General features: G+C 35.2%; 1 protein-coding gene across 2 annotated transcripts in view; it reads left to right on the forward strand.

The window, feature by feature from the left end:
- LOC123306226 (roundabout homolog 2-like) overlaps window positions 1-27321 on the forward strand; it is a 256341-nt gene that overhangs the window by 135073 nt on the left and 93947 nt on the right. Inside the window, exons 1-2 of one of the 2 annotated variants that reach the window (XM_044891624.1) lie at window positions 10863-11093; window positions 22779-23087. In XM_044891624.1, coding sequence (XP_044747559.1) covers window positions 11009-11093; window positions 22779-23087 — 394 coding nt within the window. In that variant the 5' untranslated portion in view covers window positions 10863-11008. Of the gene's footprint in view, window positions 1-10862; window positions 11094-22778; window positions 23088-27321 lie in introns of those variants that run through there. The other variant, XM_044898813.1, reaches the window with a different exon arrangement.

Raw genomic sequence — 27321 nt, forward strand, 5'->3', positions numbered from 1 at the left:
TCAAAATTTCATAGCCTACTTGACGACGAATTTTTTTGAACGCACGTTATTAACTTCTCGAGCTCAAGAAAACTTCCTCACTACACGTTGATTCTATGTTTGTTACACATAGAAACTATTCTTTTTGTAACCAAAATTCTAAGGAGAATTAACGTTGATGATACAACATTTTAAAATCTTGTCAGTTTAGGTTATTGACCACCGTTATTTGATTAGGTTTACATTCATCTTGATTCCGTCATCTATAGACATTAACAATAACTTATATTTCATACCTTTTAGACAACACAAACACTCATAACAAGCCAGAACTCGAATCCATGTGCTAGTCCTGTTAACTGGCTGCGACTCCACTACACTATGTTTCTTAAACTGGATTGAAAATATGTTTCAATTCCATTTACTTCCCTGCAAAACAATTAGATGAAGTATGTTTCAGAAGAATAATTCGTGTAGTTCGTATGACGTTACTTACTATTGGTAATTCAGTACCAACGTTTGTGGTTGGTCAGCATGAAATTCAACGTTGATATCAAGTTTCTTACATCCTTTCAATTAAACGTTGTGAAACACGAAAAAGAGATGTTTCAAAGTTGAGGTAATGTCATCCTCTCTATTCACGATCTTATTGTGGAAACATTCAGGTAAAATACAAGTCACTTAGGCCCGGTACTTTCACCTTCAAACAAATTTTATTCACTGTCAATAAGTATCTGTCGAATAATTTCCTATCTGAAGGATACCTTATTTCGGTGCTTTCAGATGAAATTATTTGACGAATAACAATTCTATGAAAACACGGTATACTACTTTTCACTGATTAATGTAAAATAAGAGACCGCATTGTAGAAATTGTCATAATTCCAACTAGAAAGCAAATATTCCGTGAAAATCACACTAAAAATAACCATACATCCCGAATCTTAAAAATTCAACCAATAATGACGTACCGACATTCGATCTATGACAAATAAAATTTTATTATCGAGTTTTAATGACAGATTTATTCGATGAATAACACTATCTGAAAGTGAAAAGACTGCATTTTATCGAATAAATTTAGTTATTCGCACGTGAAAGTACCGGGCCTTAGATTAAGATGAACCATAATATGAATTTACTTACATTGAATTAAATATGTATGTTCGATACCGTCTGATAAGTTTTAGTATTTTGAATATTAGGAATACTATTTGAATTAACAGCCCTCAATTCCAAATAGCACTGACTTTCGGTATTTTTGTTATATCATTTTATTAGCTGTGGCAACCATAGAAGATAGATACATGGAATGAACTATGGAGAGTAGAGAGAAGGAGAATGATCGCCGTACTAAAAATGTGTCTCCAAAAACGGGGAAAATAGGTGTCGCTGCGATTACAGCGGGTATCGATAAGGGGTGGGGATTCAACCGTCAATTTGAAATGAACAGCCTTCATTTTATTTAAGGTTATGTGTCATCGTGGTTTTTCTGATGATTTTTCAAATAACTTTCTTCAAATCTATATTGAATATGAGTTCTCTGAATTATATGCAATAAAATGCAAGTCGAAATCAATGAAATTCAAAAGAAATCACTGATCAAAAAAATTGTACCTACTTTTGTTTATCATTGTTTATTGAAAGCAGCTATGTTAGTTGGTTTACTAATCTTCAAAATTATATAAATCCGTAGTGAGGAGTAGTACACATCAAGACAACAAAAGGTAGCAGTCTCAGATTTATCACTTAGGTATTAGAGTAGATTCTTTTGCCAATACTCAGCTGAGAACCGATATAAACCATATATTATGTTATGCCAACAAAATTCTTCAAGAATATTTACTTCTGAACCATGTAGTTTTATTGGTTAAATATTCTTATTCAGAAGAGTCAACTTCTCACGAGGGATGACAATTTCGATTTCGTTTATAATGAATCCATCATCTTTTTGATATCTTCATCGCAGAAGTGCTCTTGACACACAAATTGATTGGGAGTTGATTCTTGAGATAAGGTTTTTTCTAATTTTCTCTCAAAAATGCTCTCGGAAATTTTATCTCTTCTCCTTTTCTTTCCGATGCCAAAACACTCTTATACTAGCGCACGCTTCAACATTTCACCATGGTCATATGTTGTTCTCTTATCAAAAATCGACAATAATAATATATTCCTATCATCTGTCACCAGGGAAACAGTTCACTCAGCCAACGAGCCAACTACAATTTGATTTGTGTAAACAAAATTTCGCACTCTCGTGATGGCCAGCGCGACTGTTGGCAAAAGCATGAACTACTACTATTGGTACATATTTTAGGGGACAAAAAATCTGTGGTCTCAAAGCAGCGATCGTTCTCCTTCTCTCTACTCTCCATAGAATGAACATTCAGTGTATGGAGAGTAGAGAGAAGGAGAACGATCGCTGCTTTGAGACCACAGATTATTTGTGCCCTAAAATATGTACCAATTGGTAGTTCATGTTTTTGCTAATATTTTGATTAAAACTAGTTGAAGTTGGCTGAGTGAACTGTCTTCCTGGTGACAGATGATTAGAAAAATATTATTATTTTCGATTTTTGATAAGAGAACAACATATGATCATGGTGAAATGTTGAAGCGTGCGCTAGTGTAAGAGTGACTCGGAATCAATTTGTGTGACAAGTGACAAGAGCACTTTTGCGATGAAGATATCAAAAAAGATGATGGATTCATTATAAACGAAATCGAAATTGTCATCTGTGTACTGTACTGAGCCTACCTCTAAATCTACCAGCCACTGAAGGTGGTCAAACACGATGTTTCTCTCCCTAACGCAACACTAAGGCAGTGGCGTTATATTGAAAAATTCAGATACTTCCTATCTATTCGTACTGAAAATTAATGTGACAATGATGTTCGAGTCAACTTAATGTGATTGGGGACACTAAGCAACTATCTCACTCCAATCTTTGGAATGTTTTAAGGTGGCAACGTCCTGTTGACATTAACGACATTTCATGAGTCCTAGTTACGAAAACTTATTTCATGGCCAACCGAGTGCTTTTATAAAATTGGATGGAGTACAGTTATAAGGCAAAAAGTAAGTAGGTGGGATAATTGGAATTCTTTGAAAATAATTATAGACCTTTGTGTGAAATGTGACTCCTCAGTGACATATGGATGGATAGGTAAACTCGTAGAAAAAAGAGTAAAAATGTAGGATCGCAAGATCACGGTTTCCGTTATGATATCGCAGCTTGTACGAACCTTTCGTTCCGTCGAATGTCGAAATGTCACAGTTCGTACTATCCATATGCGGCATAAGGTCCTTTCGTTACGCCTCATTCAACATATCGACATGTTTGTGTTTTCAACTACTCGTGACTGGTCGTTTAACGAACCCAACATGTGTTAACCATTACGGAAAAATGTTGTTATCGCTAATGTAAACATTCGAAAGCCGAACAAATATACCTTTGGAAAGATGATCAATTCTTGTGTCAGAACGATGTTCCTGATGAAGAGAACGACGTACCAACTAGGAATTCAGCATCATTTACGATATGTTCCGCTATAGGGATCATTTATCAAAACAACGAATTGCCTCTGTGAGTGATGAGATTTCAACGGTGCTATCTGAGTTATTCTAATACATACTGGAATTAGTAATCAAGGGTACTCGGAGCTTTGAAGCTGAGGAAATGGTAGTAGTGGTTGGTGAATTTCAGCTCATTTTGCTTTATGCTTGATTGATTTCATCAACGAACTATGAATTAAGGCAGTTTCAGTTTATAAATATAAATCGATATACAGGGTGTCTGTAAACAAATGCGGAGGACTTAGGGAGATGATTCCTCGATGAAAATAAGCAGGGGCAGTTCCCATAAATTTTTTTCGAAATCGACCTCCCTTCCAAGATATAGCCTTTGGAAGGCGATGACGAGTTGACAGTTTTTAATTTTTTTCACGGATTCTGAAAAATACTGACTCATAAAACTATGATATGAAGCACTAAGTAGATGTCACACACAGATCTCATAACTTTATTATTAAGGGTTAAAAATAGCAACATTCAATACTTTTCTCGGAATAAATAAAAACTCACAAGCAGTTCTGATCACTGTTCATTTCATCGTATGAAATGACTACATTCCGTTTAAATACATGCATCAACTGTTTGCCTCATAGACCTTCGTATACTGCTTGTAAGTTTTTATTTATTCCGAAAAAAGAATCGACTGTATCAAAATTTTGCAAGAGGCTTTTTTTCCAGAATTGAACGGAAAACCATAATAGAATTTTATTATTCGAAAATCTATCCCACGAAAACAATTTTTGAAGGAAAATCATAATGGGAAATCAGAGAAAATGGGGTATTTTGAATGGGAGTGACTTGAACCTACACCAGCCAAATTACCCTGCCAAAACTGGAAGCATATTTTGAAACATTCTTAGAATAGAAACAAACAGAATTTCAATGTCAAAATATATTTTATTACTCAACATATTCTCCTCTTAATTGGATACATTTATTACAGTGAACTTGCAACGTCTGTGGACCTTTCAAAAAACCAGACCTCCACAGCTTCTATTACGTCCTCATTGGCAGAAAATTTACGTCCTTTTAAATTTTTTTTCAGTTGAGAAAAGAGATGATATTCGGATGGAGCCAAATCTGGTGAATAAGGGGGGTGTTCTAGTAATTCAAACCCTAAATCACGAAGTTTTTGCATGGCAACATGAGATTTCTGTGCAAGGGCGTTGTCCTGCAAGAACAAAACACCTTTGGATAGCTTCCGCGTCTTTTCTCTTTAATTTTTTCCCGCACAGTGGTTAGTAATGACGAATAATAATCTCCAGTTATCGTTCTACCCTCATCCAAAAAATCAATCATGATTACTCCATGGCAATCCCAAACAACTGAAGCAAGAACTTTTATAGCAGATTTTTGGACACGAAAAATCTTAGGTCTTGGAGAACCAGAGTGTCGCCATTCCATCGATTGTTACTATGTTTCTGGATCGTAGGAATGTATCTAAGTCTCATCCATAGTAACAATTCGGTTTAAGAAGTCTACATCGTTTTCAAATCGAGCACAGATCGAACTCGATGCTTCTACCCTTACACGCTCTTGGTCAACATTGAAACATTTGGGGATCCATTTTGCACCAATTTTTCTCATGTCCAAATTGAACTATGTGTATGATGAACGCGTTCTTATGAAATATTCGGTGCTTCAGATATCCGTTTTAGCCCAATTCGACGGTCTGATAAAATCATGTCATGAACTGCTGCGATATTTTCGGGGACTGAAACAGAAACTGGCCTTCCCGATCGGATTTTGAAGTAAAGGAATGGTATTTTTTTCAGAATTCTCTAGTATCATAGTAGAATATTTTATATTTCCAGCATATCAAGATACCGCTGGCAGTAGGATTTGAATCTACTCTGGAGAAGAAAAATATAGGTGATAAAATGATCTCAAAAAGAACCTTGTCAATCTTCGGTAATCTGTAATACGTATAATGAGAAAGTGGATATTGTGTTCTTCTATGAAAAACCAGAACAGGGAAAAAATTCCTGAAGTTGAATGATGTAACGAATACAGAAGTTTCCCGAGTTTCCGCAATTTCCATCATAATTTAACCCTCGATACTCTACTGTCTACATTGCAGAATATCGTGCCCTCAACCATATCAAAGCTTTGTTGTGATCCTTCTGAAACTCCCAAACTCCTGGAACACCCTGAAATAAGCGGGATGTGAACTTGAGAGTTATTGTTTCTTGTTTATGGCTTCCTTCGAAGTAAACACACTTTATGCCATACCTGAATAGAATATTGACTATCGATAACCTGCATCACCTGGATATGTTACATTGAAGGAAAAAATACTAGTATCAAAGATCGATCGATTTCAGATTAACTATCTATAATAATAAGGAAAGATAAAATAGTTGGTGATTTGACTAGTGGATATGTTACGGCTAGAGATAGGTGTGAGCATAAACTTAAGATTAGCCGGCTAAACTTAGGTTTATATTCGAGGATCGGCTAAAGTTCGATAAAATATTCATCTGCCTCAGGGCACTTCATCTTTAGCCGGCTAATGTGCACATTACCCAAAACGGAACGGCTAAAAATGTATTCGATGGACACGCGGAGAGGTGATGGATCATGAATGGTCGGATGGGAGAGAACGAACGCACACGGCCACTTTTTTGTTTAAATTTTTAGAATTCAATTAGGCAAAAGAGCATCGAATGTATTGGGGTTGTATTACATAACGCCCATGGGTTTTCAATTTAACATTTAACCAGTTATTTTCATCTGTTTAGGAGATTAATGCTCTTCAAATCAAGCCCAATTTGTGAAAAACCATAATATGACCCCACAAGGAAATGAGATAAAGACATAGAAAATTCTTCCTGTTAACAAAAGTATATTTTCCACACCATTCAATAATTGGGTTTATGGAAAAATTACGAAATAGGAACTATATTTCTAAAGTTGCAATTTCTTTCGAACCAATTCTTTCTCTAGCTGATTTTGTTAAAATTTTCTTCTCGAGTCATTGAACATACGGGTTCCAAAACACGCCACCCTTGATGAATCATCCTGTGGATACAAGTGCATTCATCGTAAAGCTTATAAGCCAAATAGTCCGGTTAACTACAAACAAGATTGACTTCTACTTATATTTTTCTAGAATTTGACCTTTGGTATTTTGATGAAGAAGTTCGCGCCATCATTCTCGTCTTCATTCTCTCCTTTTGCTCATTCAATTCCCCTCAAATTATGAATAATAACAAGATGAAAAATAATCATTAACACTACAGTTTTCCCTCACACTGAAAATAGCAATTCTCGAATTTTGTCATCAAGCGTTTAGATTTTTAGATTCGTCAATAAGAATTCGTTGAAACACAGTTGAAACAAATATATGTTTATTCTCCAATTTCTCAACTGCTTAACAGAATGCTTTTCTGCTATTAAAATATGTGAAATTCATACAAAAAATGCATTGCATTAATAGTTTGCTTATACTCGTATTACTATTTCTTTATATTTTTTCATAATTGCCGAAAATTAACGCCCCTCAAGCCTTGTACATTTTAAGCCGATGGGATGTGGTTACACTTAAGTTTAGCCGGCTAAAGATAGAAGAAACTAACATTAGCCAATACCCGAAGCTGAACCTAAGTTTAGCCGGCTAATCTTAAGTTTATGTTCACACCTATCTTTAGCCGTAACAGATATATAAAAACAAAATTTGAATCAATTTGTCTTAACTCAAACATTTTTTCATTCAGGGTGATATTCTACTATTCAGTGACTTCAGTGAAGCTATAATAGTCAAAATATTCGATATGGAGGGGGGATATCCCTAAACGAATTGTAATCAATTTGTAATACAATCTAGTACCCATTCCGCTATCATAATTACACTCCAAAAGTTACAAATGGCAAGGGTAATAAAAATCGGACCTGGTAAAATTAATTGTAAGGAAAATGTTAATATGAAGGGTACAAAAAATACTGCCTCCTATTTCACATGGAAGGAATGACTATTATGGACGCAGGTCGTTTAGCTAATGGGTTCAAATGCCACAACCAAACCTGCGTGCACGTGCATTTTTTAGAAGGATTTACGATAGGCGCTCAGTACCGACAGTAAGTAGTTATAAATTGAATGAAGTGGTAGGAATATATCCTTCCATGAATGAATGAATGCGGCTCGACTTGACTGTGTCAAGCCACATTTTTTTGGACCTAATTATATTTAAGAAGTGTTCAAGGTTGAATTCGCACCAACAGATTTATGCCCAATCTTCTCCAGGAAATATTCTTTAGTGCATGGTTATTATGAGAAAAAGATACACTAGTTCAAGAACAGTGCAATAAAAAAATTCGTTGAGATGTTTGCTATCGCTATACCCTAATGTCATTATACATTATAGTTATAAGTAGGTACAGTATAGAATATAGATACTCTAGTATTTCACATCCAAGGAATTTAGATAATGGCTATAAACCAAACTTGTGTAAATAAGCATATATTTTTTTGAAGGATCAACGATAGACGTTTACGCTAACTACAGCCCATAAAAAGTATAGTAATAAATAGAATGAAGTGGCAGGAACATGCATATCCTTCGATAGGAATTAAGATTTGAGGAACGTCATGTTAGAATGTAAGCATATGCTTATTCTAACCTTTTAAAATCTAAAGAAGTCACTTTTGAATTAATTGGTAATAAACAACTTCTAAGCCCTTTATCTCAAACCCTGTCTGAATGGACTTGGTTCACTTCAGCTCTGAACCCCTCATATAGTTCACGTCAATTTGGCCAAAAAAAAAAATTGCTGCAAAATGGATCCCCAAATGTTTAAATGTTGACTAAAAGCGTGCAAGGGCAGAAGCATCGCGTTCGATCTGTGCTCGATTGAAAACGATGTAGACATCTTAAACCGTATTGTTACCATGGATGAGACTTGGGTACATTTCTACGATCCAGAAACGAAGCAACAATCGATGGAATGGCGACACTCTGGTACTACAAGACCTAAGAAGTTTCGTATCCAAAAATCTGCTGGAAAAGTTCTTGCTTCAGTTTTTGAGATTGCCATGGAGTAACCATGATTGATTCTTTGGATAAGGGTAGAACAATAACCGGAGATTACTATTCGACATTACTGACCACTCTACGGGAAAAATTGAAGAGAAGTTAGAAGTAGGTGGTGTAGGTTTAGATATAACTTACAGCAAACAAGCATAACTTGTCAATAGAAGGTTTAATCTGATTTACTTGGCAGGGTTGAAGGTCAGGTTGTTGGATCAGAAACCACTTCTCAGACCCTTGCCGACATGTTTCGATTTTAATTTAAAATCTTCTTCAGGGTTCTAAAATGAATTACAAGCTTTTTATTACCCATACACAATGCCAGAATATGTAATATGGGACACAAGATCTGTATAATAAACAATCATATAAATATCTTTATACTACAGTGCACAAAAAGCAATTTTTGATCGAACACTGAGAAAAACATTAAATATAATTCAGCTCAGCATACATGTAGGTACTGGATTCAACATTAAAAGAGGAAAAAAAAAACAATTACTTACAGTCTTTTTGTGTTTTCATAGTCAGAACATGAAAGATATGAAATAAACAATACAACTTGGACACCTTCAAACGAGAACTGAACAATAGAAATTGATAATTCAAGGAACAAATTGCTCTTATCATACATATGTATATGAAGGTGTAATAAAAATTTGACCTGGTGAATTGAATTCCAATGAAAACTCCAATAGGGAATACTACTTCTGACGAAAATGATGTGTTTTTTATGAAATATCTTTGAAACGTCACATTTTGAAATAACAATTTCAACCGTTTCCCAAGAAAAAATTTTTTAAGCACTTAAAAATGAAAAATAAAAATAAAAATGGGTATTTAAAGTTTAAAGCGTTTCATGTGGATTGCACAAGTTGGCAACATCGACTGAAATATGCCTTGATAATAAAGGACAACAAATGCATTATCTTGATGAGATAGACAAAGATGGCTGTCTATGAAGTCTGCGACGAACGAGGAAGGTCGTAAAATTTTATGGGATTTTTATGGCCGGTTGCAGTTGAAGCTCGCCAGTAAGTACGCGCTTGTAGATCAACACCTGTTATTTTATAAACAAGCTGATCGGACATTGTTCTTTTCATTGTCTTGTATGCGCTGTTGCCAAATCGTAAACTCCGCACAAAGCGATTTAAATTTTAGAACCCCATATTTGAAGGATGATTTTGAATAGTTTCCGCGGTGAAAATCATGAATGAAACTCATAATTATTCAGTTTAAACTTGCATATGAAGTGATAACCCAAATTTAGGAGAATTCCCTATTGCAGTAGACGCTGTTACTTTTCCTTTCAGCATCATTTAATCATCACATTCAATATTAAACTGCCCTCTTGAAGTTCCAGGATCACGTTTGAAATTTTCAGATTATTTTGTTTTGAAAAATGACAATAATCCTTGAGATGACACCTTGCCTACTTGAAAATTATAGAATATCTCATTCCCAAAGAACAGAACTGAACAAGATCTACCAGAGTATGGAGTGCTGCCCCAGTATAACAATTTCAACGTTCTGTATTACTGGAAATAGTGAAATGGAGCATGCATGATGCATTTGCTGCTGGGAAGTAGTGGCTGCACGATAACCGGATATTGGTATATCCAGTAAAATTACCCAAAAATTGTTTGGAACCTAACAGAGTTTTTTACCCAATTGCTGCATAACTGGATTCTCTGCATCTATTTATTTATACAAGAGAGTATTCCAGGCATCGAAAGCGAAACATCCTCTCTCAAAACCAGTTAAAAATATACACACTCTCGCTGCTTGATGACAGAGACAACTCAAGATCTTTCTTTCGTTGTGATTGTTTATCCACTGACTGTGCGCCGCTGAACTTTCGACAGTAAAGCATTCACCCCAGCCCATAAAATCGCCTCTTATACACCAACCCATGACACATGCACTCAATTTTCGAGTGGCTCGTAACTATTAGCGACTGTATCCCCCTAGAATCCTCCACCCGGCTAAACTGAAACGAAAACTATCCACCATATCTCGGAAATTATTATTCCAGCATTCTGGGGATACGCCGATAACAGGAATACAGGGTACCAATTCTCTGACGAAATTATCTTTCGCGCTACATGGCCGTATCTAAACAACCGGGCATTAGGGGTTGCACCCCGAAATGTATAGCCAAGAATTTTATTTAATTAAGTCGCTACATGTGTGATGCCAAACAGAAGAGATAATTAGTACGTCTAATGACGTAATCTGTTTTGAGGAAGGGGAGGGGGATATCCCTCGCACGCCGAAGTTCGAGGTTAGGTTAGTTGTCAGTTGTTGTCAGAAAGCAACAGTGCGCGTAGGGCCGTCGGTGTTTTCCGAAAATTTCTGAGTCATGGTGGACTGTTATTTCGTTATTAAAGCGAGTAATTGTTTCACATGTTTGGTTTAAGTGGTAGTGATGGATATCATTAATATTAATTATTCTGTGATAACTGGGATATTTTGGGCTATCCAATGGCAGTTCTTAGGATATCTAACAGCAGGTCAGTTTTATTCAATTAAACGGACATTTATCTGTGTTGATGGTCGTGACTTTCTCTTGTCCCATGTAAGATCATTAAGAAGGGGGTGTGTACCATCAGCTTTAGTAAGAAAAAAATGTTTTTTTTAATTTAAATTAGGTAATAATTCAAGGATTAATTGAGAATTATATCCTGAAAAAAAAAACGGTTTATTTTTTCGTTATCGAAATTAAACTTACTACTCCTATTCTTCCAAAATATTCTCTACCCCTAAAAGAATAATTCCGTTCGTCCAAGTCACTTGGGAATTAACAATTTAAAAACAAACCATAACAAAAGAATTTATAATTACATACGCAAGTTTCAAATTTTTTATTCTTTATTATTATTTTTGGATTACCGTTGATTGGGGGTGAGTCAATTTTCTCTGAATGAATGGATTCCTTTCCTTCTATTAACTAATTTAAATTATTTTACAGTTTTGAAATGTTCCTGTTTTTTTTTGGTTTTGTCGTTATAAATAGTTGATTCAAATTTCCTTCAAATGGAACCCGGTATGCATAAATGCATCATTACATACGGAGGTTTATAATTTTATATTCCTTATTTTTAGTTTTGGATTAACTTTGTTTGGGGGGGCAATTCAATTTTTTCTGATTGAATTCCGTTGCCCTGATAATTTTTTTATTCGAATAAGAAGGGTGAAATTGATTCTAAAACTAAATTATCAATTGAATTGAAAATATTGTCCAAAATAAGGGTTTTGAATTTTCCGAGTCACTCAAGATAGTCCTCGAGTTAGTTCTTGAATATCCCCTCATAAGTTAAAAATATTGAGTTCTTGTGAATAGGAACTCGTTGATTTTATATTCTATACTTACATATTTTTATTTTTAGATTGCATATGATTGAGAATTCCCTGCTCCTAATAACCAACAATTTTTTTCATTCTAAAAACGTAAAATTTAATACTTTCTTTCTTGTGCGAAAGTTCACCGAAGACTTAAATTTCCTCGTAATAAATCATCAACTCCAAATAACCAGGAACTTGATTAATTCGAATTAAACCGAATGAAAGCCAAATAACAATTCGTCTATTTGTAGATGAGTTATTGTTTGTATAGGTTGTGTTCTGTTGTGATAGTCACGAAAGTATATTTTCCCATTCCAAATTTGAAGAGGATAGGCAAATTGAAAGCTGTAAAATATTCCGTTTGATCACTTACGTTTTGTTGACATATTCTAGTGAACAATGAAATTTTATCGCATACTATTGATGTTATCAGGCACTATCTGAGAGGTTTGAAGAATTTAGTTTAGGAGTAAGATTAGTCTCAGCATTTAGTAGGTATGGTTGTCATTTAATAGCCTTATCTATATCAGCTCAATCTTTACGTTTACATTCCTCACCTTTATCGTTTTGGTACAATATTCTCAATTTCTCTCCCTTATTTAAAAATAAAGCTTCAGTCTAAAATATTATTTTCTTCCTCGTTTTTTCAATTATGACGAAATGCCTACCCGGCTTTGCGATAATCGGTTTTATATGTCTCTCGGTCATAAATGAAGAACAAAGGAATTCAAATTCCACTGAATTTTCTCTGATTGAGAGCAATATGAAAAATACCGTTACCATCAACCACGCCTTCAACATGTACTAAGTTTGTCAAAATTTGTTACCTGTAGACACCGCAGTGCTAGTGAAGCAATATTATCTCTTTTAGTTGAATAATTATAAATACTAAAGAATGAATGAAGGGGTTTTATCTAGGGTCTTGTATTTTTCTAATTTTGTAAACAAAAAAAGGTTCAGTGTTTATGATTTCTTAATGAAGACCCATTCTGTCAATAATTTAGTACTTGCATCAAGTTGAAAATGATTTGATGTCTGATCTATTCCAGCAATAATTTAATTTAAGGAAAAACGGTTTTTCACTTTACTTGCTATTCGTCAGAAGCATCATATATGTACGTCTCTGTTGCATACTGGGTTTGAAAAAAGCCTGGCATAATGATAATATCCAGTCCGTATTCTCCAAGGTATTCTCGATCTTCTTTACGTAATTTTTGATGGCAAATCCTATATATTTGAAAATATCGACAGATAAACCACTTTGAATTTTTTCCAGTGGGGGTTTTTGAAAAGAAAAGTATTAGGACCTCGATAAAGAAGTATCGCGAGGGTAAACTTCTGGTAAAAATTCACACTATATATATTCAAAATGCACTACTACTCTGCAATGTTTCAAAGGAAATAAAACTCGAAATAAAAACATATGAAGGTGATTTTCTAGCTACTATTGTGGCTATTTCAAACATTTGTTGTAACTTTTTTATATTAACAAACCGAGTAACTTACATATGTGTATAGTGTGTAGCGACCTCGGTAGCGACCCTATGTAATACACATACATGCAATAACCGGAAATCCCAATTGGATTAGACGAATATAACAGGAGATATCGCACATTGAAATTTGCAATTTTTGAAAAATGCCATCTCCAAGATGAAAATCTAAACTAATAGAAACAGGCTTTCGAAATTGCTAGAGCAATAGATTTAGCGTGTTCGAGAACCTAGATTTGTTTACAAAACTTTTGGATATCTGACACTGTTTATCCGAAAATTAAATTTATAATTTTTCGATTTTTCAACTTTCGAGTTAGGTTGTATCTAGCAGAAAAATTATAGTAGATTTAAACGTGATATATTCTCTAAGAGAGCAACATTTCTAGTGATAAATCTCGACATTTCATCCAACCAAGCGCAACCGTTCGGTCTTGACGAAGTTTTAACTAACCCCTTCATTTTGGGAATTTTTCTTTCGAGTCCTCTATCTCCCAGGAAAATTATCGAAGATCTGAATGTGGTGCATATTCTGAAAGAGGAACTCTTCTTGTGATAAATTTCAAGATTATATCCATCTCGGCACAACCGTTCGATCTTGAGGAAATTTTCTTTGAACCCATCTTTTTGGGAATTTTTCATCTTTCGAATGGTTTATCTTCCAGGAAAATTATCGTAGATAATTGAAATAATGAAATAGCAATAGATAATTTTCCGGCTATTTTCAAGATTGCCTTTGAGTATTGTATACTGAGGTTTTTATTCAATGACATTACTCATATTCCAGACTTTTTTTCGCATAATTGAACTACTAATCAATCGATAGTAATAAACAGTCGACTCATGTTGTTTATATTTTGCATCAGAGTGACAACAATGCCATTGACCTGCAATTGATCCATGATGAAGTTTTTTTGTTGCATTTAATCGCCCCCAGTCTATAATTTATATGTTATTTATTCACTGAAGAGCAATGAATGTCGGATTTGAATTATATTATATTTTCGAAATTTGAAAACTTGTTTCTACAGCAACTCGATTCTAGAGTATTCTGAGATACAATCTATCGAAATAATGCAAAATGAAATTAGAAAATAAATCGGAAAGTAACGAGGAACGAAATGATTGGATGTTGACCATCATTCTTTCATGATCTCCAAATTTAATATGTTATTGTGAAAAACGTCAATACTTCAGTGTGAAAGTTCAGACTCAGTTTCAATGTCTTCAAGGTGGAATTCAGACTTGAGGTTTCATCGGTACTTCAGTATTTTTCCCCATCTTCATAATCTGCAGTGATGTGTTCTAATCAGCAGCAATCGACTACAACATGAGGATTCTTTATTGCTTTTGGAATACTGGCAGGCATAATCATGCGATTCTTCGAATAGGGGGAATAATAAATGGGCACAAATGACGTAAAAATACTAAAACTTTTTGAGGCGTGCCTGGGTTATCGTTAAAGTAGTCTGCTGCGAATAAATGGACTGTGCTTCTTGGAAATCGAATTGTTATCGATCAAATTAATCTACATTGCTTTTATAATTGAGCTGAATTATTTGAAATAATTTATTCCTGAATGTTCACTCCAACTTATACAGGGTGAGTCTTTTACTAGTACGAATATTGCAACAGTGGATTCTTGATATCGAAAGAAACACTTTTTTCATTTACGGTATTTTCCTAATCGGCTCGGTTCGAAAGATACCTACTGGCTGTTGGACACCATTAAAAAAAATGTTATTTTTGGTTATCACAAAGGGTTTTATCGAATCGGCATAAAGTTTTTCATTTATTCGATAATTGTTTTTCGAACACAAGATATCACTCACCCCCTGTTGTGTTTGCCCTTTGCCGTGACCAGAGCGTTTGAATTGACAGGAAAAATTAACGAATTCAGGAGAGTAAAAGCGCGTTTTTTATGGCCCTCATACTTTCTAGTGTCCTCTGTACATGTGTTTTCTGGATACGTGGGATATTGGCATATTAGATATATCATGAAACAAGGTTGTTTACAAATCAAACAGCAACACGGATCTCATTAATTTATTTTGTTGTTTCATAGGGTGACTTGGGACAATGCCGAATAGATACAAACTGCGCATTAGCAGCAGGAAATATGACGATTTTTCGCAGAATATTATTATTTACGTTATTTCCACAAAGAAATCACCGAAGAATGAAAGAAATCAAAGTTCCCTTGTTTTGTTTATTTTTTTTTACATTTTAGCTGCAATATATTTACTTTCGCTGTAATAGGGGTTTATCCGGCTTACCTATTAACTGTTTTAAATACAGGTACTTGATGATGGCTCGATACTCCAATTTTTCGATTTTCACAATTTCGGTGGACATCTTCTTTCACTTGATTTATTGTGTAACTCCGGTTTACTTTCTTTACCTCAAACTTCACACTGACATTTCTAATGAGTTATTGTTCGTTGCTATGGTAACGCAATACATCCTCGTATATGGACCTACAATTTCGGAATCATTTTTTAATATTATTATTATTTGAACCCGGCTTCGATGTGACTCAGTTAGCATTTCAGGAAATGCTAGATGTAGATCTTTTGTTCTCTACCTTTATGTTCGACATCACAATGCCCTGGTACCCATGGTAGAATCACTTTATTGCAGTGATTCGGTCTGTAAAATAGAGGGTTCACTTCCCAGCGCTTTAGAGATCCTCAGTTTAGGTCCATATACGCAGATGCCGGTGCCTCTCCCTGATTTTGATCCATCAGTAAACCATGTGGATGACTTTTTGTCCAGACGATTTACGAAACTTATTGCACTAGGACGGTCAGTTAACATCATCGTTTTTTAATCACCGGAAGGAAGAGTTTTTCACCCCTTTACGCTAACTTCCACTAAACTTCACACATGCTACTGTACTTCATTCACTTTTATTTTAGCACCCGGTTGGCCATGGAAATTTGACACATTTCACTCTGTATAGTACGAAAATGTGGGGTTATAAAGCTTGTCAAAACATTTTTGGCTTTTAATTCAACGCTATGTTGCCCGTTCTACGTAAAAGTTTCTGTTATTACGTATTTTATCACAATGTCGAATCTCTTCGGAAAATATGTGACGAACATAATTGAAGTTTATACAAACTGATTGAAGGCATACCAAATCCAGTTATTTGCATGGAAAACACAAGAGATCAGTATAATATCATAATATGCACTAGCTTGCGGAGAGTTAATGTTCGTTATCTTCTTTGGCTTACATCATTTGTGATTTCAAAAATATTAACCCGAAGATGAAATGCATATGATGCAGTGGTTCAGAATGGGTATCTCCGGAAGGAATTAACAGATAATTACAAGAATGTTAAATTCTTCAACAAAAATCATCTTGCATTAATATAAGTAAAAGGAATTGAAGGAAGTTTCAAGTTAAGATGCAACTTCACCGTTGAACAAAAATTTCACATGAATAAACAAGTAACAGGGCAACTTGCGCGTATTTGTGGCTATTCATCTTAATACATTGATGTAATAATAATAATTAGGTATTTATTAGTACCTTAAGACATTTACATTGTAAAGGACAAGTCAAATGAAAAATAGAAAAATCCATTTTAGTGAACTTATTCTCCGATGACATTTATCGAAAATCCTGTTGTAAACTTTTCGCATTAATTCACTCAAACAAAATTCTCAAATGCCACCACTTTTTGGGTCTCCCAATAGAAGGAAATTCTTTGTCATCCTCTTCATTCACAATCTTTCTGATTGTGGAAATATTCAGCTGACATATAAGTCTTTTAGATTAAGATGAAACATTATATAAATTCTCTTACATTGAATATGTTCGCTATCGTCTGACGTATTGTGGATTTTAGAATATCAGGGTAAAACTATTTGAATGAGCGGACTTGAATTCTAAATAGCAATTCCTGAAACCCTGTCTCTTTTTTCAATCACTTTCGGCATTTTCGAATTTTCGTAATAAAAATTTATATCAGTTGTGGCAACGGCGTTATGACATTTACGACATTTCATGAGTGCCAACCTTATTTCGTTCTAGGTACAAAAACTTGAGAAAATTATTTCATGGCCAACTGACTGCTAAAATAAATTTGAATGAAGTATATTTATTGTTTGATTATTATCCTCTTTATTTGAAGAATATATTAGAAATGAATAACCAAAATCGACAATCTGAGATGGTCTGTGATTTGAATTGACACAGCCTGCACACCACCCCTGGTAAAAGTTTGATCTTCTCGAAAATAACTGCGTTGAATGATGTCTATTAATAGAATTTTTCAATTTCTTGATTACTCACACCGGAGATTACTTAAGCCCGTTTTATTTACCTTACGAAAATCAAAGTTGAGAGTTTTCAACAGGACGAATAGCTCCGGGTTTTCTTCGCCGATTTTAATCTTTCCAATAAAACGTCGAAAATATCACAGCAATCTCTAGCTCGCGACGAATAACAGCCAATATTTCCTCTCGAAAAGAAATTAAGTCTGAACGTGAAATAATAAAATCCGTTTCATAAGGCAACGAAACCGTTTTCGTGAAACGAGTTTATTAAAATATACCGCTCCGAACAAGAGTACTTCCGCCCCGTTAGAATTTATGACCCGAAAGTGAATAATCAATTTTTCTCACCCTTCCACGTTCGGGGAAGACTGGCTGGCCGCCTCCCAGGATTTTTCGCGGATTCACCGTTCAAATTGGCTTTTCGTCACCGCATTGTTCGATATGAATGCAGCAGCGCCAGATATTAGGGATTTTTCCCCAAAACCATATTTTTCGATTCGACGGAAAATTAAATTCTCGACAGGCCGTGTTCATTTATTTTCCTATTCAGCGGATTTTTCGCAATGCCCGCCGCTTTTATTACGGATGACAAGTAATTTATTCATTATATGCGTCAGCCAATTTTGTACAATGGATGGAAAATTTAATGAAGTTTTCGACATAGAATAATATGTTGAATAGAAAATTCGACGGTCATTCGATAATTTGTAGAACGTCCGGATCGTCTGTCTGGGGAATCGGATATGCAGAATAAACGTCAAATTTTAACGTACGCTCGTGCGTTCCAAAAAGTTCGTTCTCAAGTAGGCTCAGGAATTTTAAAGGCGACGCGACGGTCTTTGTCTAAACGTGGCGCTTAGTGGCACACTGAAAAATATGTATTCTCCATTCACTTTTATTTCAGCACTCAGTTGGACATGAAATAATTTTCTCAAGTTTTTGTAACTAGAAAGGAGTAAGGTTGGCACTCATGATATGTCGTTAATGTCATAACGCCGTTGCCACAACTAATATCAATTTTTATTACGAAAATTCTGAAAGTGTTTGAAAAAAGAGACAGGGTTTAAGGAAGTTCTATTTGGAATTCAGGTCCGCTCATTCAAATAGTTATACCCTGATATTCTAAAATCCACAATACGTTCAGACGGTAGAGAACATATTCAATGTAAGAGAATTTATATAGAGTCATTCGGGGCAACTGTGCGCACTTTTGCCTTTCAAGCCATACCCTGTTCCAAATGTTGAAGCTAGGAAAATTAAAACATATTCATAAGACAGAGAATTCTCTAATCTATAAAAATACATCAAAAAGCAAACAAACAAAAACGTTTTTTTTCCCCAAAAAAATATGTTATAGTGAAAGTCGGAGTGCGTTAACATGCCCCGTATTGCGAGTAAGTGTACGTACCCTCACGAGGTAAGTGAACGCAGTGCTTAGTGAACCACACAATCAAAACAAATTACAAAATAATGTCATCAAAATGTTACAATATTGGAGAAATGCTGTTTATTGTCAATACAGAAGCGCCTTTTTACAAGCAGTGCATTATTGTTTGTGCCACAATTCCTGGTGACCAAAACACTTGATACATTCCCCTGTTGGTGGCTCTTCATATTTTTCCGAGCAAATAGGACAATATTGATCGAGTCTTAACCAAAAAAACCAACAATGTCATAATTTATTCCTCACTGAACTAATGCCCATATAATTGATCTATGCGCACACTTACCCGCGCACACTTTCCCCAGTAAGCCAAAATTTGAATTGACGTTCTTATAGAGTTGAGCAGCTAAGAGAACCTAAAATTTTTTATTATATATTTAGATTAATATGCCCATGATCGAATAAAATATTGTTTAACACTGAGGGACTCGGACCTTGGACCTGGCAGAATGTGCAGAGATGCTAAAAATTAACAAGAAAACTAGTGAATTTGATTGATTGCAAATAAAAAGTTAACGAAACGTCGCACGGCGCACTCCTATGAAAAACTAATTTGGCGATTCTGCGCCCTTGCTTCACCCAAATGAACCCCTCTTTCATACATTGCATAGTCGAGATATACGCACTGCGCACACTTACCCACTGCGCTCAGTTACCCCGAATGACTCTATACTCATACCAAATTATACCAAAAAACAGATCTCATATAGTAGAAAACATATAATTGATAGAATGTTATCAATTAATATAGACGATACATTCCTATAGGAAACAATGAGTAGATGATAGTAATTAAGCTCCTTTATTCCATCAACTGATAATTCCTGAGAAGCGTTCAAGATAGGGGTCAATAAGGCTCACCTATCCCGAGCAAGGTAAATTACGTTCAAGGTCTCCAAAGGCGGTAAATTACGACCGTATAGCTGTCGAAAATGAGGAGCACTGCGACAGGCGAGATGGTTACCCACACCGACGCTTTTCCTTTGTTCACCTTGGACACTTCACACTTTGAGGGTGTTCCTCAGACCCTTCAGATCTCTTAGCTGGATACAGTCTGTCTTTATGGCACTCACGTTATGGCTGAAGATGCTAGAGCAGGTTAATTTTGCGAATCGGGAGGCAGTGGCAATGAGAACGTATTTCAAACGAGCTGGATCATTCTTTTTATAAAAATTTTCGCAGATTTCGGAGTTTATTTATGTCATGGATAACGATATGAATCTTCTCTTCGAGCCGTTGAATCGACTGGGGAATATCAGCTACCTTATCTTTGACGTAACCCAAAAAAGAAAAGTCTGGCGGTCATCCTTTCACCCCTTTCCCGATTCATTTCCAATTCTGTCCTATATCCCATCAGACAATACGACTCCAAGATAATGGAACATTAATACGTACACTATTTTCAGAAAAGAATAGGTTACTGATCCTTCGAATAGAGTACCTGATGGTTTTGATCTTCCCAGGAAGATATGGTGTATTCTGAATCGTTCATGTATACTCCATTCACTTTTATTTTAGCACTCGGTTGGCCATGGAAATTTGACACATTTCACTCTGTATAGTACGAAAATGTGGAGGGTTATGACGCTTGCCAAAACATTTTTGGGTTTTAAATCAATGCTATGTTGCCCGTTCTACGTAAAAGTTTCTGTTATTACGTATTTTATCACAATGTCGAGAATCTATTCGGAAAATATGTGACGACCATAATTGAAGTGTATACAAACTGATTGAAGGCATACCAAATCCAGTTATTTGGATGGAAAATACAAGAGATCATTTTAATATCATAATATGCACTATCTTGAGGAGAGTTAATGTTCGTTATCTTCTTTGGCTTGCATCATTTGTAGATTTCAAAAATATTAACCCGAAGATGAAATGCATATGATGCACTGGTTGAGAATGGGTATCTCCCAAGGAATTTACAGATAATTACAAGAATGTTGAATTCTTCAACAAAAATCATCTTGCATCAATATAAGTAAAAGGAATTAAAGGAAGTTTCAAGTAAAGATGAACTTCACCTTTGAACAAAAATTTTACATGAATAAACAAGTAACAGGACAACTGGCGCGTATTTGTGGCTGTTCATCTTAATACATTGATATAATAATAAAATTAGGTATTTATTAGTACCTTAAGACATTTACATTGTATAGGACAAGTCGAATGAAAAATAGAAAAATCCATTTTAGGGAACTTATTCTCCGATAACAGTTGTCGAAAATCCTGTAGTAAAACATTTCGCATTAATTCACTCAAACATAAAATTCTCAAATGCCACCACATTTTTGGGTCTCCCAATAGAAGGAAATTCTTTGTCATCCTCTTCATTCACAATCTTTCTGATTGTGGAAATATTGAGCTGAAATATAAGTCGTTTAAATTCAGATGAAACATTATATAAATTCTCTTACATTGAATATGTTCGCTACCGTCTGACGTATTGTGGATTTTAGAATATCAGGGTATAACTATTTGAATGAGCGGACCTGAAACCCTGTCTCTTTTTTTAAATCACTTTCGGCATTTTCGTAATAAAACTTGATATTAGTTGTGGCAACGGCGTTATGGCATTAACGATATTTCATGAGTGCCAACCTTACTCCGTTCTAGTTACAAAAACTTGAGAAAATTATTTCATGGCCAACCGACTGCTAAAATGAATGTGAATGCAGTATATGTATGAATTCTCAACGGTTTTCGAGAAATTTGACTTTTTATCAATATTTTGACAGTTTCAGGTACTTACATAAATGACTATAGCTCCGTTCCTATTCTTTCTGATTGATTCAAATTTGGACCATGTCTAGTCAATGAATGAAACCCTGAAAATTATTTTTTGTGAATAACCACATTATATACAGGGTCCAAGAAAACGTAGATCCATTATCAAAACAGAAATAATTTTTTTTAAATGGCAACCCATATTTTTTTTCTGTTGATTATTTATAACAGTTAAAAGCGGACAAGAAATGTTTGAATAATGAACAGAAAAACAATTTATGGGTTGCCATTTAAAAAAATTCAGATTTTGATGAATTTCTGTTCTGATAATGGATCTACGTTTTCGTGGACCCTGTATATAATATGGTTATTTACAAAGAAAATTTATAGTGTTTTATTTATTGACTAGACACAGTCCAAATTTAAATCAATTACATAAAATAGGGACAGAGCTATAGTCCTTTATGTAAGTACCTCAAATAGCCAAAATATTGATAAAAAGTCAAATTTCTCGAAAACCGTTGAGAATTCAGACATAGTTGTGTAATAAAACGTATACTCAAATTCAACAAGGAATTCAAAAATGTAAAAATATATAGGGTGCTCCATTTATAATAACGAAGTTGATGGCTGTACAGAAGAAACGGAACACTTTGTATAATAAATAATTTCAGGAGATGCTCTACTCAAAAAGAGAAAAGTTTTATTTGAAACTCTTTTGTGTAAAGTTGATAGATTTAGAGTAATCGACCGCTGCCTGATGACGCGGACACCCTGTATGTGTATACGGATTCTCAATCTATAAATCATAAGACCAATGAAGTGCTTAAAAAAACGTCTAATAAAGAATATATCAGTGTTTACATAGATCTAATAAATGTCTTATTCTCCTCGTTCCAGCTCAATATCGATCGCCAAGGATAACAGAACACCCGTCGGACACGATAGTGGCAAAAAACGAACCGGTCACCCTGAACTGCAAAGCAGAAGGTAGGCCCGAGCCCACTATCGAGTGGTTCAAGGATGGAGAACCGGTCAAGACCAGTCCGACGGACAACAAGTCTCATCGGGTTCTCCTTCCTGCCGGTTCGTTGTTCTTCCTCAAAACCATGAATAGCAAGAAGGAACAGGACGCTGGTACATACTGGTGTGTCGCGAAAAACGTCGCTGGATCTGTGACCAGCAGAAATGCTTCGCTACAAATTGCAGGTGAGTTTTTACAGAATTTCGCTGGATACCTTCTAGGTAGGCTGTAGATTAAGATACTGTTTATGCCCTACCTGTCTCTGATAATAAATTCATGTTAATCTGACAGTTTGCGTTGTGGGACTGGCCGTACGAAAGAGTTGAAAATGGTGAAATAAATTTTTTTTTCGAGTGTCAGATTTTTGAAGGATATGTTGATTGGAGCCAAAGGAAGCTACTTTTCAAGAAACTGACAATTTGGACGTGACGCAAGGTCACAGGTCACAGCGGTCTGAAAATGCAAAAAAAAATTGTACAGATTTCATACAGATGATTAATCTCGGTGTTGCAGAAGTGTTGACCCATTGATCTGAAGGGGTTTTCTTAATCTGACCGTTTGAAGATGATAACAAGGTATTTTTTCGAAATATCTCCCTTCCAGTACGTCTAATCCTTTCTGTATTCATTATGAAAGTTGTAGATAATAAAATTCTATACCTACAACTTTTGTCTGAAGCAATTTTTCACACCCTTAACCGTTTTCGAGTTAGAGCGCGATAAGGGAGAGGAGCTTAGCCACACATGCGAAAGGCCAAGGTCAATGTAGAGACCCAGTCTACTATAAATTCATCGCCATATATCTCGAAAACGTTCAAACGTAGAAGAAATTGCTTCGGACAAAATTTGTAGAAAATGTTATACCCTACAACTTTTATAATAACTGCGAAAACAATTTGAAACCCAGGAGAGGAGATAATTGAAAAAAACTAATTTTTGTGACCTTTGTGGGCAATTTTTATTGTTTCGATTTGCTGCAAGTGTCAGATTATATTTTTTCCGTTGATCTTGAATCATTTGATTTCCTGAGAAAAAAGCCACCACGCTCGAGAAGGTTCACGTGATGTTTTTTTTTGCAAGTTTGGCCCCCTACCACACACGTCACGCTTAAATTGTCAGTATACTTTTCAATATGTAATTAACCATACACGTTCGAGTATGTACAATGATCGTTTTTTCTTTAATAATTTGACCTAGACAATTCCTTCTATATACAGATCCAATTTTTGGTAGAGGTACTCTACAGGGTACAAGGTATCTCCCATTATATTAATCTGACACGCTAGAGTAAATCCCGAATTTCCCTCTTTGGGGTTCCCAACTACTATGATGTATTGATATCTAGTAAGCCTAGATCAGCCCATGCATGAAAAAAATTTTACTTTATCATAACAACGAACAATAACACATTAGAAGTGGCAGTGTGAAGTTTGAGGTCAAAAAAGGAAACCAGAGTTACTCAATAAATTAAAAGAAAGAAGATGTTCACCGAAATTGTGAAAATCGAAAAATTGGAGTATCGAGCTATCATCAAGTAATTGTATTTAAAAGGGTTAAGAGGTAAGCAGATTTACGAAGATATGCTTAATATCCTTTGTTGATCAATGTCCTTCGTATGCGACCGTGAAAAATTGGACTGCAAGCTTCAAAAGAGGAAAATTTTCCATTGAAGATGATGACCGATCGGGAAGGCCAGTTTCTGTGTCAGTCCCCGAAAATATCGATGCAGTTCATGACATGTTTTTATCAGACCGTTGAATTGGGTTAAAACGGATATCTGAAGCACGAACGCGTTCATCATATAATTCACAACAATTTGGACATGAGAAAAATTGCTGCAAAATGGATCCCCAAATGTTTGAATGTTGACCAAAAGCGTGCAAGGGTAGAAGCATTGCGTTCGATCTGTGCTCGATTTGAAAACGTTGTAGACTTCTCAAACCGAATTGTTACTATGGATGAGACTTGGATACATTTCTACGATCCAGAAACAAAGCAACAATCGATGGAATGGCAAAACTCTGGTTCTCTAAGACTTAAGAAGTTTCGTGTCCAAAAATCTGCTGGAAAAGTTCTTGCTTCAGTTTTTTGGGATTACCATGGAGTAATCATGGTTGATATTCTGTATAAGGGTAGAACAATAATCGGAGATTACTATTCGACATTACTGACCACTCTACGGGAAAAAATCGAAGAGAAAAGACGCGGAAAGCTATGCAAAGGTGTTTGGTTTTGCAGGACAATGCCCCTGCACACAAATCTCATGTTGCTATGCAAAAAATTCGTGATTTAAGGTTTGAATAACTAGAACACCCCCCTTATTCACCAGATTTGGCTCCATCCGACTAGCGTCTCTTTCCTCAACTGAAAAAAGTTTAAAAGGTCGTAAATTTTCTTCCAACGAGGAGTTAATAAAAGCTGTGGAGGTCTGGTTTGCAGAGCAAGAAGAATCATTTTTTTTAAGGTCTAGAGGCGTTGCAGGTTCGCTGTAATAAATGTATCCAATTAAGAGGAGAATATGTTGAGGAATAAAATATTTTGACATTGAAATTTTGTTTGGTTCTTTAGTAGGCTAAGAATTCTTCAATATATCCTCGTATATGAATAATTTAATACATAAGCAACAATATACAAAGTGACTAGAAAGTAACGCACAAAATTCATAAATTCGGTATCTAATGGTTTTCAGAAAAATGCAGGAACATTTTCATTTCAAATTAGGCAATTTTGATTTATAATTATAACATTAAGAAAAAATACACTAATGAGTTTAGGTAAAGTTCAAAGACGTCGCTTCATCTTTAAATGCCCATTTCCTGCAAATTCCGTTCACTTATCGCATTGCCTCTGATTTATCATCCCCTTTCCAAATGGGAGAATATTCTCGCCTAACCTATCCCCATTCCAGAAAGGGGTTCTGGCAAAGATAAAAGACAAATTCGAGAGCCGTTTATCGATTCGCGATCCTACTATTAGTCTTCCCTAAAACTTGCGCCTTCGTTAGTATTTACCGAAAGGGATGCGAACAAATGATTCCGATTTATTCTCTTGGAAAGAGATAAGAATAAATGATCGTTATTTATTCCTATTGGGAAAATCGTTAATAGTTGTAAGATGATGGGATTAGATCATCTTCGGAAGGGATGACCTCTTATCGGCTCATCTTGGGGGAAGTAGAAGGGAAAGAAATCGTTAACGCACTAATGTCCAAAGCTTTCTCTTCTTCTAGGTTTTTCTCCATTGCTGTTTGTTTTTCTTACACATTCATTGATTCATTCGGTCGGGCAGAAGCAGTAGGTATAGGAGTGTGGTGGGTCACAGAAACTAACTTCATACATTCCTTATTTCATTTTGGTTCTTTGTTTGTCGTAACATGTTTGAAAATTAAGCATATACATTTAACGAAAATTTAAAAAGAAAGGAAACTTAACGCATGTCGAAGGCTTGCATATTCAAATTAAGTGTTCAAAGACTCCACCTTGTTTTGCTAAAATAGACGAATCCATAATAAAGAGATAATCTTGGAAATAATTTTTCTGGACAGAGTTGCCATTTTGGTGCAAAGTTGTAATTCGGCAAGATTTGCAGCTGCATGCCTTATGTCAATAAATCGAATAATTCCAAAGAAAAAACTTGAGAAATTAGTCAGGTGATTTGAAAACGTGGTTCTGAGATATTGTGTGACTTCTTGTGCGTTGTGATTTTGACTATCATCCTGTTTAAATAAGATATCTTCGAAATCAATGGAAGAGTTCAGAAACGCTTGCCAACCTTGTAAATACTCGACAAGACACTTTATATTGGGTTTTCAAAGTATGTTTGGATTTGGGTTTTTTCTGTGTTTCGTGTATGCAGAGTAGAGAGAAGAGAAACGATCGCTGCTATGGGACCACAGATTATTTGTCCCCTAAAATATGTACCAATAGGTAGTTCATGTTTTTGCCAATAGCCGCGCTGGCAATCACAGGATGGCGAAATTTTGATTTATACTAGTTGAAGTTGGCTGAGTGAACTGTCTCTCTGGTGACAGATGATTAGAATATTATTATTTTTGTTTTTGATAAGAGAACAACCTATACTTCATTCAAATTTATTTTAGCAGTCGGTTGGCCATGAAATAATTTTCTCAAGTTTTTGTAACTAGAACGAAGTTAGGTTGGCACTCATGAAATGTCGTTAATGTCATAACGCCGTTGCCACAACTAATATCAATTTTTATTACGAAAATTCGAAAATGCCGAAAGTGATTGAAAAAAGAGACAGGGTTTCAGGAAGTGCTATTTAGAATTCAGGTCAGCTCATTCAAATAGTTATACCCTGATATTCTAAAATCCACAATACGTCCGACGGTAGCGAACATATTCAAGGTAAGAGAATTTATATAATGTCTCATCTGGATCTAAACGACTTATATTTCAGC

The sequence above is a fragment of the Coccinella septempunctata genome, chromosome 1 (assembly GCF_907165205.1).
Source record: "Coccinella septempunctata chromosome 1, icCocSept1.1, whole genome shotgun sequence".
Classification (NCBI taxonomy): domain Eukaryota; kingdom Metazoa; phylum Arthropoda; class Insecta; order Coleoptera; family Coccinellidae; genus Coccinella; species Coccinella septempunctata.